This window comes from Cydia pomonella, chromosome 8 (genome assembly GCF_033807575.1).
Source record: "Cydia pomonella isolate Wapato2018A chromosome 8, ilCydPomo1, whole genome shotgun sequence".
In the NCBI taxonomy this organism is placed as follows: Eukaryota; Metazoa; Arthropoda; class Insecta; order Lepidoptera; family Tortricidae; genus Cydia; species Cydia pomonella.
Window position 1 is genome coordinate 4,660,555 of NC_084710.1, and position 17,701 is coordinate 4,678,255.

Genomic DNA, 17,701 nt, shown 5'->3' on the forward strand with positions numbered 1-17,701 from the left:
TACGCGGAACTTTGAAACGGCCTCCATCATTATATAGATGTTTGACGGTTTCCACAAGGTCTTGAACAAACTCAAATCTTTACTATTTCTATTTCTACAGGTTATCTTTTTGACGTTGACAAGTGATTTTATTGAGAAATAACACCATTCTACTGAGCATACGTGTATGTTTATTATTTCATGTGCTTTGGCTATAATCGAAATTATTAATCAAAGCTACCATGGCTGCAATGATAACTTCTTGGAACCCAGAAAAAAAACACAGTGAAGTCGAAAGGTAAGGTTGCAGAAGTTATTATGTGTTTTGACCAAATGAGGATTTCTTGGGTGTATTTAACCGAGATGTGGTATTTTACAGGTGGATTTGTATTTACCCTGCATATCTGAATAGTAAGAAGACTTTGGCGCAAGGTCGCAGGCTACCGAAGACCTCTTGTGTCGAGAATCCCACTCACCAGGAGATTAGGGACGTACTCGTAGCGACGGGGTTGCCTGTGGGTGTGGAAAACAAGTTATACCCACGGGAGCAAAGCAAGGTTAGTAACAATATTACCTAAGTAAAAGTTTTATTGTAAAACTAAGAGTCATACATAGGATGAGATATGTGTTTGTTACCTTTTATTTCTATATGTGATTCTCTCTGATGTCTGGCTCTTAACATATTCTGACAATAAATTTCTCTGTGTACAAAATTCAGCTTTATTGTGTTTCCAATACAAGATTGATACAAATTTTGAAACCAAAATGCACAAAAGTACATACATTTCTGAGATATGTAAGTTTTGCAGTAGTTATATTATAAACTTGTTAATTATACATTAGTAAAATGATGACAAAGACAGTCTTGCTGTTTTCCATATTAACTTGAGTAACCTAAGAGCACCTACACCACTACTTTGACAAGTATGAGTCCCATTTATATGCCATCGGAAAGTTTACAAAATAAAATTGACAAACAAACTCAACTTATCGGTAAATTCTCAATATGTTTTGTATAGGAATCCAAATTTACTATTTTTAATATGAACATTTCCTAAATTCCGAGATTTTTTCTAACGTTTTGGTGACTCCCCGTCACTAGCGCATGTGTAAGTTTGACTACACTTAAAAGTATGACAATCTTCTTCTTCTTTTCATCCTGTTACCCCCTGCTGGGGTGTAGGGCTCGAACCATTTTCTTCCACTGACTCCGGTCCTGGGCAGCTTGGGTAACCTCCTCCCAAAGTTGGGTAAAGTATGACAATAATAGGATAAAATCCTTTTTAAAAACAATAAATCTGCAATTTTCAGGAAATGCTGTTCAGAGGCAGAATAAGGGTTCAAATAAAGAATGATGACGGAACGCCACTCAAAACTGAGTTCCAGACCAGGGAATCCGTCATGAAGTATATCGGAGAATCAATACCTAAACTGAAGACCCGCCAAAACAGGTATGGTATTCTATATGTCTGGTAATCTCTAAAAACATAAGATAAGAAGTATTTAACTTGACATTAAACTGTGTAACTAACTAGCCTCATCTCAGCATAATGCTGGGAATTTCCACCACTGATTTTCTAAAGTTTGTAAATTGTATGTATGTGTAGTAAAATCAGTCGTCAAATGAATATCTTTGAGAAATAAAGAAACAGAAATTGATATCCAAATTTCTGTTACTGATTTAATTAAAACACTTAGAAAAAAGTAAACTGATTACACTGCAAAAAAGACTCATCAGAGATGAGCAAGGTAACAGAGTGGTGTGTGGAGAATAATGTACCTGTAACAATTCATGTGCCAGTAGTACTGTAACCTCACTACCTCACTTATCACTCACTAATGCTCATTATTTTATTTTACTTTAATGTGTTGGTTCTAGTACATCTAACATCTGATCTGTTCATCTAAAATGGTGATTTATGAGTATTTTGTCTTCTTTCTGAATATATTTAACCGATAGTCGTTTTATTCCGAAAATGGACTCGAATAAGTTGAATAAGTTTTAGGAATTATCCAACATTCTGAAGTATGGTGAAATTACTTCTATATCTTTTATTAATTTAATCCTTAAACATAAAAGTGACAATTTGTTTTAATTGCAGGCCCGCCGACCAGCAGCCACAGGCGCAACAAGTCACCAACAAGAGTAAGGGGAAGAAGGGCCGCCGATAATAACATAGACATACATTATATATTATTCATATTATTATTTCTTATTATATAAAACAAAACAGAAAATGTCTTTATTTTACCATACAATGCTTAGGAAACTTACTAAATACAAATCCTAGAGGTAATTTGGCCAGATCGCCGTCAACGGGCAATGTGCCCAAAAGGCTAACTGTACTTCCTCGCTGAATAGACGTGCCTCGGCTGAGGCGGCGCGCTCTGGTGCGGAAAACGCGCGGCCGCCACGGCCGAGGCACGTCTACACTGGCCGTTTTGTGCGCGAGGAAATTGCCTCGCGTGTATGCTCGCTCTATGTGGACCCGCCTAATGGCCATACTTATTCGCTGTGCGAAGTAGTGTCCAGCCTTCTGGTCGCCAAGTCTATATTAGTCGCGCCGCCTTTTCTTTATACAGCAGGCGTTATGTTTAGAAAATCGCCACGTTAAATAAGGTTAAACGTCCCATGCTCGACATGCTATTGCCCAATAGTTGATACCCTGTTCCCAATTATATTCCTAATGATGTAAGTTTGATAATGCCTTGTACAATTGTACATACTGGGACACTTCACTTCTTCTCCCATCCTTCACCATCTTCACTTCACCCCATCAAATATTCGTGTTGCTGTCTCCGGCGAAGTGGATTGTATGAAATGTGCGTCACAATACCTACTTGTTCTTGCAAGGCAAAACAAGATGTCGACCCACTCCTGGATAGATGCCTCGTATGCTTAGGAAACTTGTATGATAGTCTTAGACTTTTTTCTCACTCAACTTAACCTAGGAATCATTCAAAGTAAATGATCACTAAGAATACCTACTAATTAGGACTAATTCGGATCGATTTTTCGGTAAGCTTATTCCTACCATTAATATCCCTAGCCACGCTATATCCATCGAAAATAGCCACAACGTGGTTATCTTGGGTACGTTGTTTCAGAAAATTAGGGTCGAGGATATCATTGATCGGTATCAATCCTTGAATGACTTGACGAAGTTTTTGATCTTCTGTGGTAGCTGTGCCATTTCCGCCAATCCCTCGTTCAGTACTGGTGTGATGGTGTGCGACATCGACGAAGCTTTCTTCACTAGATTTTTGGGCCGGTACGGGTTCTGCGTCAACAATAAAGACTTTATCGGGTAGTCTTGGTAATCTTCGGACGTCTCTTGGTATCTGTAGCGTTTCCCCTCTAATTTGGAGCGTAGCTTTTGAGTCAGTGTCATCTCTTCTGACGAAGCTGTGGGTTGAGGTTTCTGTTTCCTCTTCTGTTTTGTTGTCGTTTCGATATCGGGTAGTTCCGGTTCCATATCCATCGCGGCATTTATCGATTCGTGTAGGGCTACAGGAATCTTCCTCATTAGATGGTGAATAGGTTTGGTTTCGTCCACTGGGATTATGTTCATCACTTCCATTATACCGGGCGATATGTCTCTCAGTGTCTCCGTGAAATGGGGTGCTGCTTCTCTCACTGACTCCATTAGCGTCTCTCCGATCGCTGCTGGTATTTCTTGCAGATGGTAATGGTATGTCCGTATCTGGTCGGAGAGTGTAGACGTCACTAAAGGGAGTAGTATAGGTTGTGGTGTCGGGAGTCTCAGTCGTGGGATCCTCGGTGTCAGGGGTCTCCGGGGGGACAGTAGTGGGAGCAACAACTGTCTTTTTCTGCGGCTTAGATTCTGAGGATGCAAGATCGGCGTCTTTTCCTGATAGCTTTGGATTACGTGTTGGTTTTCTACGGCGGACGGGCTCGAGAGATTCGCTAGAGTCTGGGGAAAGAATCCCATCCACAAGTAAACCAATCCGCTTAATAAGCGGTATGTACCGGTGATTGAATACTGCATTTTCATCAGCTTCTCGCTTCGTTGATTGGTTTCTACGCTTGTGACGAGGCGTGAAGGAGTATTTGATTTTTTTTGGTTTCAGAGGAGACCCTATTTCGAACCTCTTTCTGAATTTCAGAGGTGATATTGTCCTGGCCAGTGAGAATATATTTTCTGTAAAGAGGAACTTTTGTTATTACCGTGAAATAGCAGTGAAACAACAGTGAAACAGCAGTGAAGTTTTTGATTGGAAATACATTAGCAACTCCAGGGCGATAGCTGATGGCATCTGGGGGCGAGGCGATCAGCGATTTTGGAGAAGTGCCCAGGGGCCAGGTGGCCTTATCAGTCTTTTTTCACTGGGTACGAGGTTACGAGTTCGTAAACCTTAGGTACTATAGTGAAAAAAAAAACTAGCAGTCACCTGGTAACTGCAGCTACCGCGACCTACAGATACCGCTCGGATAAACCAAGAGTGATGGAGATAATTATTTAATTTCGTCGATGATACTTGCCTGCTGACTCGAAGGGTTTATGAGATAAAGTTGGTAGAAATTTGCCAGGATGCAACCGAAGCCCCCCACCTGAAAGAAAATATAAGGTGTATTTACTTAAAAGGTATAAGTTTCATTACATCCGTCTCAGTTACGAGAGTGACAGTCTATGTTTAAAAAAAAATGCAGTTTTTAAATATATTCTACTTTTACTCAAACGTACCCCGTGTCTTCGATAAAAGGCTTTCTATCCTGTGCTTGGCGGAAGATTTTTCTGTAGCGAATAAATCTTTCAGGGAAAATATTTTTCCTCGCGGTTTTTTAGCTGAAAAACAAAATTACTCGAAATTATTTCGTATTAAACTAGTTCGTCGAAAAACACAGATACCTAGGTTAAATAAGACACTCATTCTTATTTGGCTCGCTGGGACGCTAATCTAACCTCAGGAGATAATAAAAATTCAGCTCCTAATTGCATAAGTTACAAGTCCCTGTAGGTTAGTAATTAATCAGTAACTAAACATGCTTCCTTTTGTAAGGACACCCACGCTCGCCAGACTAAAAATAAATTCCGGCGGCAGGCGTTCCTAATAAAAGTAAAAATAAAAATAACAAGTAAAATTTTGAGAGAAAATACGTAAGTACCTATTGAATTGGAATAGTATTGCAGTCATATTTACTCGCGTACCTAACGTAGAACCAATGGTGCGAGCCACGACAGTTGAATTAGATGGGGATTGAATTGGTCGTTTCTGAATGTATTTGGGTTTGATGTCCTTAATCTGATAATTTATTGGAAATTCTCGAAGAATTTTACTTAAACTTGTAACTAATAACGGTCCACGCAATGAACAGATATTACGCAGATATTGTGAATGATCAGGGGTCCAGGATGTTTGAAAAAAAAATGGATCATCATATTTCAGAATTCGATTGAAGTTAGCTATAATAAAACAGCGCTACAATCACACATGCTTGACTGTATCATCTTTGATCTGCATACATCAGCAAATTTAATTTCGAACAAGATTCAATACGTACACACCACATCGAGTACTGCTGTCACCTTTGGGCAGGAGCACCTGGATGCCAGCTTGGAGCCTTTGACTCAGTCCAAAGGCGCGCTGTACGAATACTTAGTCGACGATCCCAAACTCACAAGCGGCATTAAACCTTTAGTCTAAGGAGAGACTTTGCCTGCTCGTGTGTGTTCTACTGCTTGTACAATGGGCTGTGCTCTGAAGAATTGTTTGACATGATGTCAACGGCCACTTTCTATCACCGTACCGCTCGCCATCGGTCTACCCTAGAGCCTAAAGGATCGCGCACTGTGCGTTTTAAGAGGAATTTCCTCCCGCGCACGCTCCGGCTCTGGAATGAGCTCCCTGTTAAGGTTTTCCCGAGGGTCTACAGTATCGGGTTCTTCAAAAAAGGAGTGTACAGGTATTTAAAGGGTTGGCAACACGCATGTAACACCTCTGAAGTTGCAGGCGTCCATAGGCTACGGTGACTGCATGCTTACCATCAGGCAGTTCGTATGTTTGTTTGCCACCGACGTGGTATTAAAATAAGTATTCAATACTTCCGACGGTTTAATGCTCCCGGACTCCCGTATATTATCAAAGAGAACTTGAAATAGAGGTGTATTGTTAAAGAAAACTTTGTAGCGACGTAAATTTACTATCTTGCGACACATAATTAAAACTTTTAGAACGCCATTTGACTTCGATATTTATTCTTTCACTGATATGTGTTCCATTTGTTAAATATCAAAATAAAGTGGCGCCATCTTACCGCGCACTACCATCGCCACCTACATCGCTCGAAACGATGCTGCTATCCTTTGGCCTTTGATATATTAGATGGCGCCACTTTTTGATATTTAATAAATTGAACACATACTCGTATCAGAGAAAGAATAAGGATCAAAGTGAAATGGCGTTCTAAAATTTTTAATTATGTGTCGTAAGATGGCTGTAAATTTACGTCGCTACGAAGTTTTCTTTGACAATACACGTCTATTTCAAATTATTTTTGATATCTAGGTACCTTAATACCCACAACAATGAAGCGGAAATATTACGTGTAATCATTTTACTAAACCTCTGCAATCCATATTTTAGCACGGTAAGCGGTAAAATAAATAGGTAGGTATCTACAGCGTTGCTAAACAACAGCTACGCCGGAAGAGGAATTAATTTATGCACAATATTAATTTGGTTCTCAGTTTGTTGTCTGCGCCAAGCACTTGGCCCCCTGAACGGTTACGGTTTGTTTATTTACTGAATGTTGCTTGCCTGATAATTTGGGCATATTGCATTCGATAGTTCGAGTTTTGAATCGAGGAAGTACTTTTTAGAGATTGGGTTGTATACAATTAATAATTATTATATTGTAAAATAACCTTTAATTATGAAACCTAACCAAAACAAGTGTTTTTTTTAACCGAAGTTTGTTGATAGCTATTCAGGAACAAATCATGCTGTCCCTTTCTAATGTATGACACTACCCTTTTCGGCTATTTAGGGTCGTCAAAATGCAAGTCAGTATTTTATCTGTGGTCGTGCACGCATAGGGACGTCAAGTTGTGCCAACCCTATACTTATTGCTCGGAGCAATGCTGAGCGGAACGGAGCCGGGAATGCCCGAAAGGAGGAGTGTCGCTCCATGGGTTCACACATTAAACTTGTTAATAAGGTGTCTACCTACCTTTTTTCTATTATTTGTCTTGCAATTATTGTTATAATTGTCATAAAACTCGTTAGAGGTAATAAAAAAAATATCCTAGATTTACATTAAGTTATTCCAGAGGTTATTATATCTACATCTACATTCTATAGGTACCTATATCTATCCTGTCGCAGGACATTTTTTGCTAAGAGCGACAGAGTAAGTTGTTACTTCCCTGTCACTCTTAGCAGAAAGGTAGCCAAAAAGTATACGGCGTCTGAAACCTAATAAGAATTAAAGTACTTAATAAAAACTTTAGAAATATATTTTTACTGAAGTAATATTTTCTTGAAGTTATCGAAATACAACAAAAGCACCCTTTGTATTTTTACTAACTTACCGAATATTTTGGCGAAACGTGTTTTTTCCAAATATTGTCGTGATTCTGATGGCGAACTTTCTTTTGTGGAAAAGGGCTTTGTCGAGAGCGCTACACCTAATGAATAAAGAAAACAAGTTGAATAAATATAACTACATATTATTATGTAATATTAGGTACAGTCAAAAGATTTAATATATGGCCCATTTCGTAATTTGTCATGCGACAATAGTATGAGGTCTCTATAGACTTATAAATAATAATGGGAAACCATTAGCCTACATTTTTTGTTACTATGTTAATCATCATTAGGGTAAGTCCAAGGTAGTTGGTCATAGGAGAAAAATGACCCATTGAATTGACTAGTAGCCTTACCACGACTGCCTTAGCAGTGTCAAACCGACTTATTCGCTAACGTCTGCGTAACTCAATTTCAATACATCTCGCTCGCACTAATATGCTAGTACGAGCGAAATGCGTAGGAAGTAAGTTGCACACGCTAGCGAATATGTCAGTGTCAAATTGGTGGTAGCTGTATGTAGATGTCACTGTTTTACTCAGAGGTTTTATGCTTTTATGTTTAATGCTTTGGCAAAATAATAGAAATACTAAGTGCAGTGCTTTTTATGGATACCAGGTCACATGCGGACATAAATAAATAAATAAATATTATAGGACATTATTACACAAATTGACTAAGTCCCACAGTAAGCTCAATAAGGCTTGTGTTGAGGGTACTTAGACAACGATATATATAATATATAAATATTTATAAATACTTAAATACATAGAAAACATCCATGACTCACGAACAAATATCCATGCTCATCACACGAATTAATGCCCTTACCAGGATTTGAACCCGGGACCATCAGCTTCGTAGGCAGGGTCACTACCACTACCCACTAGGCCAAACCGGACATCTCGCGAAATATTGTAAAATAAAATAATAATTGTATGTAAAATAAAATCCTCATCCTTGGCTTCTCAATGATGACTAAAAAAACCTATTCTGGTAAGGACAATTTTATTAGAATTGTAATTTTTTGTAGTAATTTCTCAAAGTTTAAGTTAAAAGTTAGGTACTTTTCCGGCAAAATAGATTCATACCCGATAAAGTACCTACTTTATCGCTAATGTGGGTAATGCTAGTATACCTAGGTTCTTAACATCTCCTGGTTCCAGGCTATAAAAACAAATGCAATGACCACTAACAACACCATACCGATCTACTTTAATGCCGACTGTACATTTAACTATTGTATCTGAATATTAACCGGAATTTAATGACACTCGTGCAACGGCACTATTACAGGCCCCTGGAGAGTTGTCGGTGTTGGTAAAACTCGTAAAATATGAGTATTTGTGCAATTTCTAAAAGCGCTGCTATGGACTGCATCTTCACTTGGACTTATTTTAATAACAGATTTATTTATTTATTTATTTATTTATTTATTTAATCTTTATTGCACAAAAGAAAACCTTATAGTACAAAAGGCGGACTTAATGCCATGAGGCATTCTCTACCAGTCAACCTTTGATGACTTTGGTTACAGATGTTAGTACCTAACAGCGCTGGTGGCCTAGCGGTAAGAGCGTGCGACTTGCAATCCGGGTCTAATCGCGGGTTCAAACCCCGGCTCGTACCAATGAGTTTTTCGGAACTTATGTACGAAATATCATTTGATATTTACCAATCGCTTATGGGTGAAGGAAAACATCGTGAGGAAACCGGACAAATCCCAATAAGGCCTAGTTTACCCTTTGGGTTGGAAGGTCAGATGACAGTCGCTTTCGTAAAAACTAGTGCCTACGCCAATTCTCGGGATTAGTTGCCAAGCGGACCCCAGGCTCCCATGAGCCGTGGCAAAATGCCGGGACAACGCGAGGAAGAAGAAGAACAGATGTTAGTACCTATGCTGATCATCATTAGGGTAAGTCCAAGGTAGTTGGCCATAAGAGAGAAATGGTCTATCAAATTAATTCAATTGTGCAATTTCTAAAAGTGCTACTATGGATAACTGCAGAATCACTTTTAATAACATTGGTCATTTTACGAAAAAGTAACGCGAGACATGAGTTGGATTCATGTCAAGAATAGAAAAAAAATGCAATAAAATGGTGACTCGAGTTACTTTTATCCTGGAATGTACGGTCTGATGATATACAGTGTGTCAAATATTTTAGCAGTAGCAGTCTTGGAGGATTTAAGAACTCGAGACGCCTTGTTTGTAATTTTCTGTACAATACAGTCTGCCGATTTTTGCGGGGGAGGGGCACGTCAAATGTATGACTATGTATAGTCCATACAATACATATGAAGATGGGCCGAGGTTTTCGATAGAGGGGTAAGCTCTTAAAGGCAACTCCGGTTGTTAATCCTCCAAGGTAGTAGTAGAATAAAACAAATGCACTCATGATTTTTTGGATCGATGGTTAATGTAAGAAAAATACGAAATGATTTATATGATACATGATTCTCTCTGCTGTCTATTGCTCCAGTGACAACTTGACAAGAGATTTGCTAAAAGCAATTGAGATTTAACTCAAACAGGGGTGCAGTAAATCCGAGAGTTTTCGAGTATCCGTGAAAACAGTTATGGTTTGATAGCTATACATTACCTGATTTAGTATTCTGAGACTTCTTTTCCTGTTTACGTTCTGCAGCAATAAGTTCATTCAGTGACACGGTCTTTGTGCGCTTCGTTGCTGAGAAAAGAAAAAGAAAAGAAAAGGTATATCCCAAAACTTATTTAAAAGATATAGATCGTGCCATTCAAGAAGACGTGTGCCTTAATTCGTCTATTGTCATGTTATTAAAGATTTTTTTGTGTTCGTGGATGACACGAACTAATACATAGTTAAAGCCCGACCAGAAATATATGATCATTGTCAAGAGGGCGCTGTTATTTTCATGTATAGGGTGACAGTTCAATTTAGTATGAAAAATTAAGTTCCAATTTTTTTTTTTTTTTTTTTTTTTTTTTTTTTTTTTTTTTTTTTTTTTTCCAATTAAATTCCGCAATATGGCGCGTGGCCAACGTAGGCCACGCAGGGTAATCTAAAACACGCAGTTATGCGTAAGAGGGAGCAAGCGATATTTCTATCTTATTCAACTGCATAGCTGCGTCCCTTAGATTGGTCTACGTTGGCCCAATATGACTGTAGGTACTCGGCATTAAACATATCCTATACCTCTTGCGTCGAATGATGATCCCTATGATTGTTCCTTCAATTCTCTTTTGGAATGGCTTCTTCTTCTTTCCATCCTGTTACCCTCCGTTGGGGTGTAGGGCTCGAATCATTTTCTTCCACTGATTCCGGTCCTGGGCAGCTTGGGTAACCTCCTCCCATCCTATCCCCATTACACCCAACTCTTGCTCCACGGAACGGCTCCAAGTAAATTTAGGGCGGCCATGTTTCCATTTGCCGGGCATCTTCCAGGTCAGGGCCACTTTGGAAAGGTGGGTTCGGAATGGCTTAGTTAAAAAAAAAAAGTGCTAAACTTCCAAAAAATATTTGCACAAGCAATTGTACCAAAATAAACTGTCCTAGGGATCATCATTCGATGCGCTAGGTATACATAGTACCTAAAAGGTGATTTAAAAAAAATAGGCTAAAAAATGGCGCAGTAAATTTCAACGATTTCGGGTATCGGTCAGAATGAAGAAAGTTTTGTTACACCATACCTGATTTGGTAATTTTAGATGTATTTTGCCGATGCTGTTGTTTACTTTCTGCAGCAATAAGTTCATTGAGTGACACGGTCTTCACGCGCTTGGTTGCTGTGAAAATAAAAGATAAATGTACTTATATGCTAATGTCTAAGGGCTTACGAAAAACGAACATTCATCAGGTATCTTCCAAACATATATATAATCCGTATAAGAAAAATAAAGTCTAAGAAAAAAAAACGTGCCTCGAAAAATCAAGAAAAAATTATGCTCGAATAAATGGGGATATGGATATACCTACACTCGAGTAGATGGGGATACCGTTTGATATTTGACACATATCAGTGAAAGAACTCGGGTGAAATGCCATATGTCATTGTGAGAGTTTTAGTCCTGTGTCGAAAGATGGCAATAAATTTTGTTGACTACAAAATTTACTTTGACAATACGCCTCTACATTAGTCTATACTCAATGTTATTCTCTTTGCTACTCCTCTGGAGCGCTGGTAGTCTAGCGGTGAGAGCGTGCGACTTTGAATACGGAGGTTGCGGGTTCAAACCCCGGCTCGTACCAATGAGTTTTTCGGAACTTATGTAAATACGATCTTTAAAATTTACCACTAACTTTTCTTCAGTGAACGAGAACATCGTGAGGCAACCGGATTAATCCCGATAAGGCCTAATTTTTCCTCTGGATTAGAAGGTCAGATGGCAGTAGCTTTCGTAAAAACTAGTATCTACGCCAATTCTTGGGATTAGTTGTCAAGCGGACCCCAGGCTCTCACGAGCCGTGGCAAAAAGTCGGAACAACGCGAGGAACATGATGATAAGCGACAGAGAAGAAATAGATGAACGAGTGAAATATATTGTTCTCAGCAGGCCTTCTGATTTTTTTAAATTCAAACCAACATTTATTCCTATAAGTCCTATAACCCTTCAACCCCTATATCCCCAAAACTTAGGTAAGTACATACAATATGTTGGACTTACCTGAGTTACCTTCGGGTTTAGTATGTTGCTCCTGCTTTTGTTTGCTCTCAGCGGCGATAAGCTCATTCAGCGAGACGGGCTTAGCTACTAAGTCTGCGGACAAAAAGTTAACTCTTTATTTAAAAGGTTTAGGAGATAATGTTGAGCTAGATCGAAATTGCGGATTTATATTTATCTTAGGGCTCATTTTTTTCGTTATTGGTTAAGAGTACTTTTTTTCTGACTGCACGATGGAGAGTTATATCGTTGGGTATGTTTAAATAGGTCCAAAGGTTCCATATCATGTTTTCTTGACCAAACAAATGATGTGCCAACCGACAGGTTATATTAGTGAGGGCCTGCCGCGAAAAACGAGAATCGATTTTTCATTATTTGCCTCTCTGTCGAAGAAATTTCGCCTTCGCGGTAGGGCCTCTGGCCTCTGGGGGCCTACCGCGAAATCCGAAATTCGCAAATTGCGGGGATCTTTCTCTTTTACTCTTCGTAAGACGTAATCAGAGTGACACAGAAAAAAGCCCGCAATTGACGAATTTCGATTTTCCCGGTAGCCGCCCTGGTTCCAATTCGAACCAAAAGTAACATGGTGGTCTATGTTTCTTCGGATTTGGTATATCTAATGACTTTTGTTTTAAGCGATTGCAGCGCCATCTGCGTCAAGCTCTGTATTTATTCCGATTCTATAACTTTTCGCTTCCCACGCTCGTAAACTTCGTCTTTATGTAGTGTGTTGATAAATGGTGGGGCGTTTACTTTGTGTCAATTAGTAGAGAGGCGTTCTTTTTTGTATCGACTAGTGGAGTAGCTTTCATTTTTAGGGTTCCGCAGTCAACTAGGAACCCTCATTGTTTCACCATGCCCGTGTGTCTCTCCGAGGCTTCGCTCCTAGGGCAAAACAGAGTTTCTCGAATGTGGGTGCAATGAGAAAAATATTCCAGAAAACATAATAACTAAGTATATGCAATTCCGGACATTGACAACATTATTTACATGTTGAAATTGGAAGAAATTTATTTATTGAACGCTATATGCAAGTTTACAGTACTAGACCAAAGCACTTAAAATACATATTAATTATACATAAATACATATTAATTAAGCCTTATTATGTTACACCTATTATATTATTTACGTTGCATAAAACGTCTCAACCAAATACATCAACGTCTATTGCTTTTTACTAATTATTTTCAATTTTACACGCATTATCTAATCCAAGTACCTTGTATGTATGTAAAAATATGGCTTTAAATTGAATTCTGTGTTCTTTGATAGTATCATATTGATGAATATGCTTATTACTCTTGTGGCTAATATTTTATATCTAATACACGTACAATATGGAAATGGAATCGTGACAGCATGTTGGTTACACGCTAGACACTAGCCAGTAGATTGGGCTAAAAATACGATAGCATCTCTTGGGAACAGGGTATGTACGTAAATAATATATCACTATATATGACAAAATTCTAACACATTATACTTAAATTTTACTTCGTATTTAATTTTATTCTCATTTAAAAAATCATGATTTGCTTTCTATATAATTTATTTATTTATCATAATTATAGAATATTTTAATATAATATATGGAACCTATAATGGAACAAGCACCAGTAATGGGATGGTATAGACAAATCCTGTAAAACAAGTATTTCCCATCAGTTTTTAAACGCTGACAACATTTTACCATAAATAAGAGCCAAAGAGCTGCTTAAGTTTAATTTTTCATGGATATTTGTTAGTTTGAAAATGAATGACGCCATACATCCCATGACTGGAGCAATAAACCATAGTTTTAATTGGTTAATAATAATGATACCAATTGCAGTAGCTTTTATTAAATACATAGAAAACATAGAGGACGAATTAGACATTCAACTTTTAAAGCATAAAGCGGTAGAAATTTTACAGATGTCGGTGAAATATCAAAAATACTCCAAATTTTCTCTTAAATGTCCCATGATTGGTGCCGTTAACTTATACAAAAAAGAATATGACTAAAGTAAAGAAACATATCTATATACATATATTTACAAATAATAAAAATGGGGGCTAGCTCGTCGCCCGATGGTAAGGTGCCCAGAAGGCTGGTGACATTACCGCGCTGTATGGCGATGCCAATTCGCTGGGCAAGGAAAGAACCAACGAAGTAAGTAAATTGATAATATCTATGATACTTCTAAACTACGTGGGTAGTTTTATAGGTAGGTTTCCAATATTTTGCTTGATATTCAACTTGTTGTACTAACTTTTTGCAGTAAGTTTATTTTAGTAAATAAACTACTTTATACATACTAATATTTGGACCAGATCTTGTTGTTACTTACCTACATTACAACAAACTTTGGTCTTATTCGTGAAAAAACGGATCCTATGACATTAAAAAAATAAACGCAAGTAGCCCATTAATTTAAAGGCATTTTCTTCCTTTAACCTTCAGGTTCCAGAAATAAAGTAATAAAAGTAAGACCCAGATACTAATTCTATATTCATCTCATTGCTAGGAGCCATCGGGAATGCCGGAGTGGGGTTCGTGAATGCTATTCACGTTTCAAGAATTCGGCCCGATATTAACTTACAAAATATGATTAGACATTTTTTTGCATTTAGGTATTGCTTTTACTTAATTGATACTACTTAATCTATGTATACAACCCAGGCAAAAGGGTTCTTCGATAAGAAGTAGACATATAAGTTTTAAATTTTAAACACGCTCGCACCAAACTAACTAAGCGGGTCCATATTGGGTTGCATACAAGTTTAAGTCATATCTTTGATACGCGATACGCATAACAACTTGTGTCATAATCATCATTACGCATGCAAATGAAAAGTCATACTATATTGTGTCATATATTTTTAGCCATAATATTTGATGATATACATAGCAGTTGACATATATTTTTTGTGCATACCTAACGAACTTAACCTAAAATTTTATGCGAATTAAATTGATGACTAAAAATTATGACATAACTCATTTATGACAAAAACCCAGTTATGCTCAGGAATAATTCTGACTAAAGATTTTTATGACTTACAATTTTATGCATAAAGTGTTATGAAGGCATCGGCGTTTTTATCGCATGGTAAGACTAATAGCGAGCAATGGAGTCGACATTAGCAATAAAATTGAACTACTAGACTTATGACAATTAAAAATATGACAAAAGTTGTTATGCGACCAGAGGGAGTCTCTAATTAACCGCATGAAAAATGTTAAAGGGTTGTGCATACCAGGGGGCCTACCGTGAAAACCGAAATTCGCTAATTGCGGGGATATTTCTCTTTTACTCTAGTAATTAGAGTGACAGAGAAAAATGCCCGCAATTGACGAACTTAAATTTTCGCGAAAAACTAGGTTCATTGGTTTTTCTTTTTTACAAAATTTGCAAAACAAAAAAAAAAAACAAAAAGCGAAACGGTTAAACCTAGAAATTAGAATATATTATGCTGAAGCGATCGACATCAAAATCAAAGTGATTTGTTAATATTTAGTGGAAATCGTTTTCTCCCGAAATGGAATTTCATAGAAAAATTACCGTTATTTCGTCAGATTGAAAAAGATATTCTCCCCTCTTAATTAAAGCGTTAAGAGGGAAGAATATCTTTTAGCTGAGCAAAAACCAGTAGCAAACGTACCTACCAAGGTACCCTACAAAATGAACAAAAAAAAAACAACTAGAGTAAGGACTGGAATACCCACAACAGAAACAAAAGCACAAAAATACGCGTACAAAAGGCTAACTTACCCCTTTGCGGGATATTTACCGTTTCAAAGTTTCCGGACTTCCTATTTATGTTAAGGCGAAATAGGTTCAAAGGAGTCCTGCAGAAGGTAAAATGGAGCTTTGAAATTTTTGCTTCCTTTTAGGAAAACTGCAGAAGATGAGATTGTTTTTTTCGTGTCAATTCCGAGATGTATTCAGCATCAAAACACACACACTCAGAATAAATAAAAGTACTACCGTACGGAAATAACACTTCCTACAAAACCGAAGTTTGACAGCGATTCAGGGACAAAACAAGCTGTCCCTTTCTAATGTAAAGCACTATCCCTTTCGGCTATTTAGGGTTGTCGAAATTCAAGCCATAATCTGATCTGTGGTCGTGCACCCTAATAATTGCTCGAAGCAATGCTGAGCCGAACGGAGCCGAGAATGACCGAAAGGAGGAGTGTCGCCCCACTGTCAAAAGTAACGTATCAGACTATGCGCCAAAAGTAGGTATGTTACATTCTCTGAATAGTTTACAAAAAAAGATTGTCTCTTTATACACTTTTTTTAAAGTTCGTTAATTTTAAGGTTGCATTCCTGAGCTTAAATTAAGCAACTTTCTCAAAGAACTGGTGTTCTAATTAACTCCATTTTGGAGAAAATCAATGATACGAGCGTGTACATTTGCCTGAGGGCCTGTTTACATACCTATTTATTATTGTTTAGTATGAGTATGTCATAGGTTTCAATTGTTTGGTAGACTTAAATATAATGTCCGCGTGTTACAACAACGCTATTAATTACTTTTACGAAAAAAAAAAACACTACAGTCAGCTGCAGAGAGAGAGGTGACCTCCCCTGACTAGACTAGACTAATTGTATGCAGAGATGACCCCATCTCTCTCTGTAGCTGACTGTACCTACTTAGGTAGTCATGCCCCGAAGCCCGAAGTTAACGGATTTAAAAAAAAACACCATGTATACAATAGTTAAATTGTTCCAGATATTTTTGAGCGCGAACTCTCGAAATAGGTATCAGTAATCAATCAGTAATCATTTATTGCTTTCATAGGTAAAATCTATTTGTAAAAGCAGTCGTGGGTGGTACGTAGATACTTTTGGCGCATTGTTCCATACGCTACTATTGAAACACACTAGAGTTCGTCTAAGCTAACTCTACACAGACTTTGAAGTGATAAAGTGTGGACATATCACTCTGAACAGTATGAACCTCATAGGCGGTACCGTCGTGGAGTTTCTTAAGTTATGTCTGTTTTTATTGTATTCAATCCTTTATTTGATGATGATTGGTGTTAAACAGTGTGTAGTGGTCAAAAACCGTGAGCTCAAACTTCGGTTATGCTGTATAGGGCAGAAAAAAAAACTAAAACATGACTCAAAATTCTATTAGGTCAGCTCTTGCACAGACAGAGGTAAATATGCTGTACTCACGCGTTACGATGACACAATTAATAACCACGTAGAGTTGCCATCTCCGGATTTCCATTTTCAAACATTTTTGCACCGATCACTCCCCGACCCCACTGGTAACGTTGCAACCCGTCTCTCTTCTGACGTTTCGTTTAATTGTTGACAAAAGTTACAAATCAGCAATTTAATCATTACGTGTTCTCTGTCGGCGGTTGACGGTATTACCATTTGCACGAGTTGAAGTTTTCGGGAAAACCAGTGAAATGTGACCTCGAGATTGGTAATTCCTTTTAATTCTACACAAGAATATCTATTTACAGAGACTAAGTTATTAAGAATGAAACGGTATTGCATATTCTCTTTTTCCAAGAGAAAG

The 17,701-nt window shown here is 37.8% G+C and overlaps 2 protein-coding genes across 2 annotated transcripts; one reads left to right on the forward strand and one right to left on the reverse strand.

Annotated features, from left to right (window-relative positions):
- Window positions 1-115: 115 nt before the first annotated feature.
- On the forward strand, window positions 116-2,217 carry LOC133520274 (signal recognition particle 19 kDa protein). Its single transcript, XM_061854650.1, has 4 exons — window positions 116-277; window positions 359-536; window positions 1,291-1,430; window positions 2,082-2,217. The coding sequence occupies exons 1-4, from the start codon at window positions 222-224 to the stop codon at window positions 2,149-2,151; spliced, it is 444 nt and encodes a 147-aa protein (XP_061710634.1). The 5' UTR covers window positions 116-221; the 3' UTR covers window positions 2,152-2,217.
- On the reverse strand, window positions 2,167-17,480 carry LOC133520263 (uncharacterized). Its single transcript, XM_061854638.1, has 8 exons — window positions 17,347-17,480; window positions 12,176-12,268; window positions 11,201-11,296; window positions 10,134-10,220; window positions 7,533-7,628; window positions 4,686-4,787; window positions 4,484-4,552; window positions 2,167-4,142 (listed from the first exon to the last, which is right to left on the reverse strand). Exons 1-8 carry the CDS (start codon window positions 17,399-17,401, stop codon window positions 2,968-2,970), a joined length of 1,773 nt encoding a protein of 590 aa, XP_061710622.1. The 5' UTR covers window positions 17,402-17,480; the 3' UTR covers window positions 2,167-2,967.
- Between the last annotated feature and the right edge of the window lie 221 nt (window positions 17,481-17,701).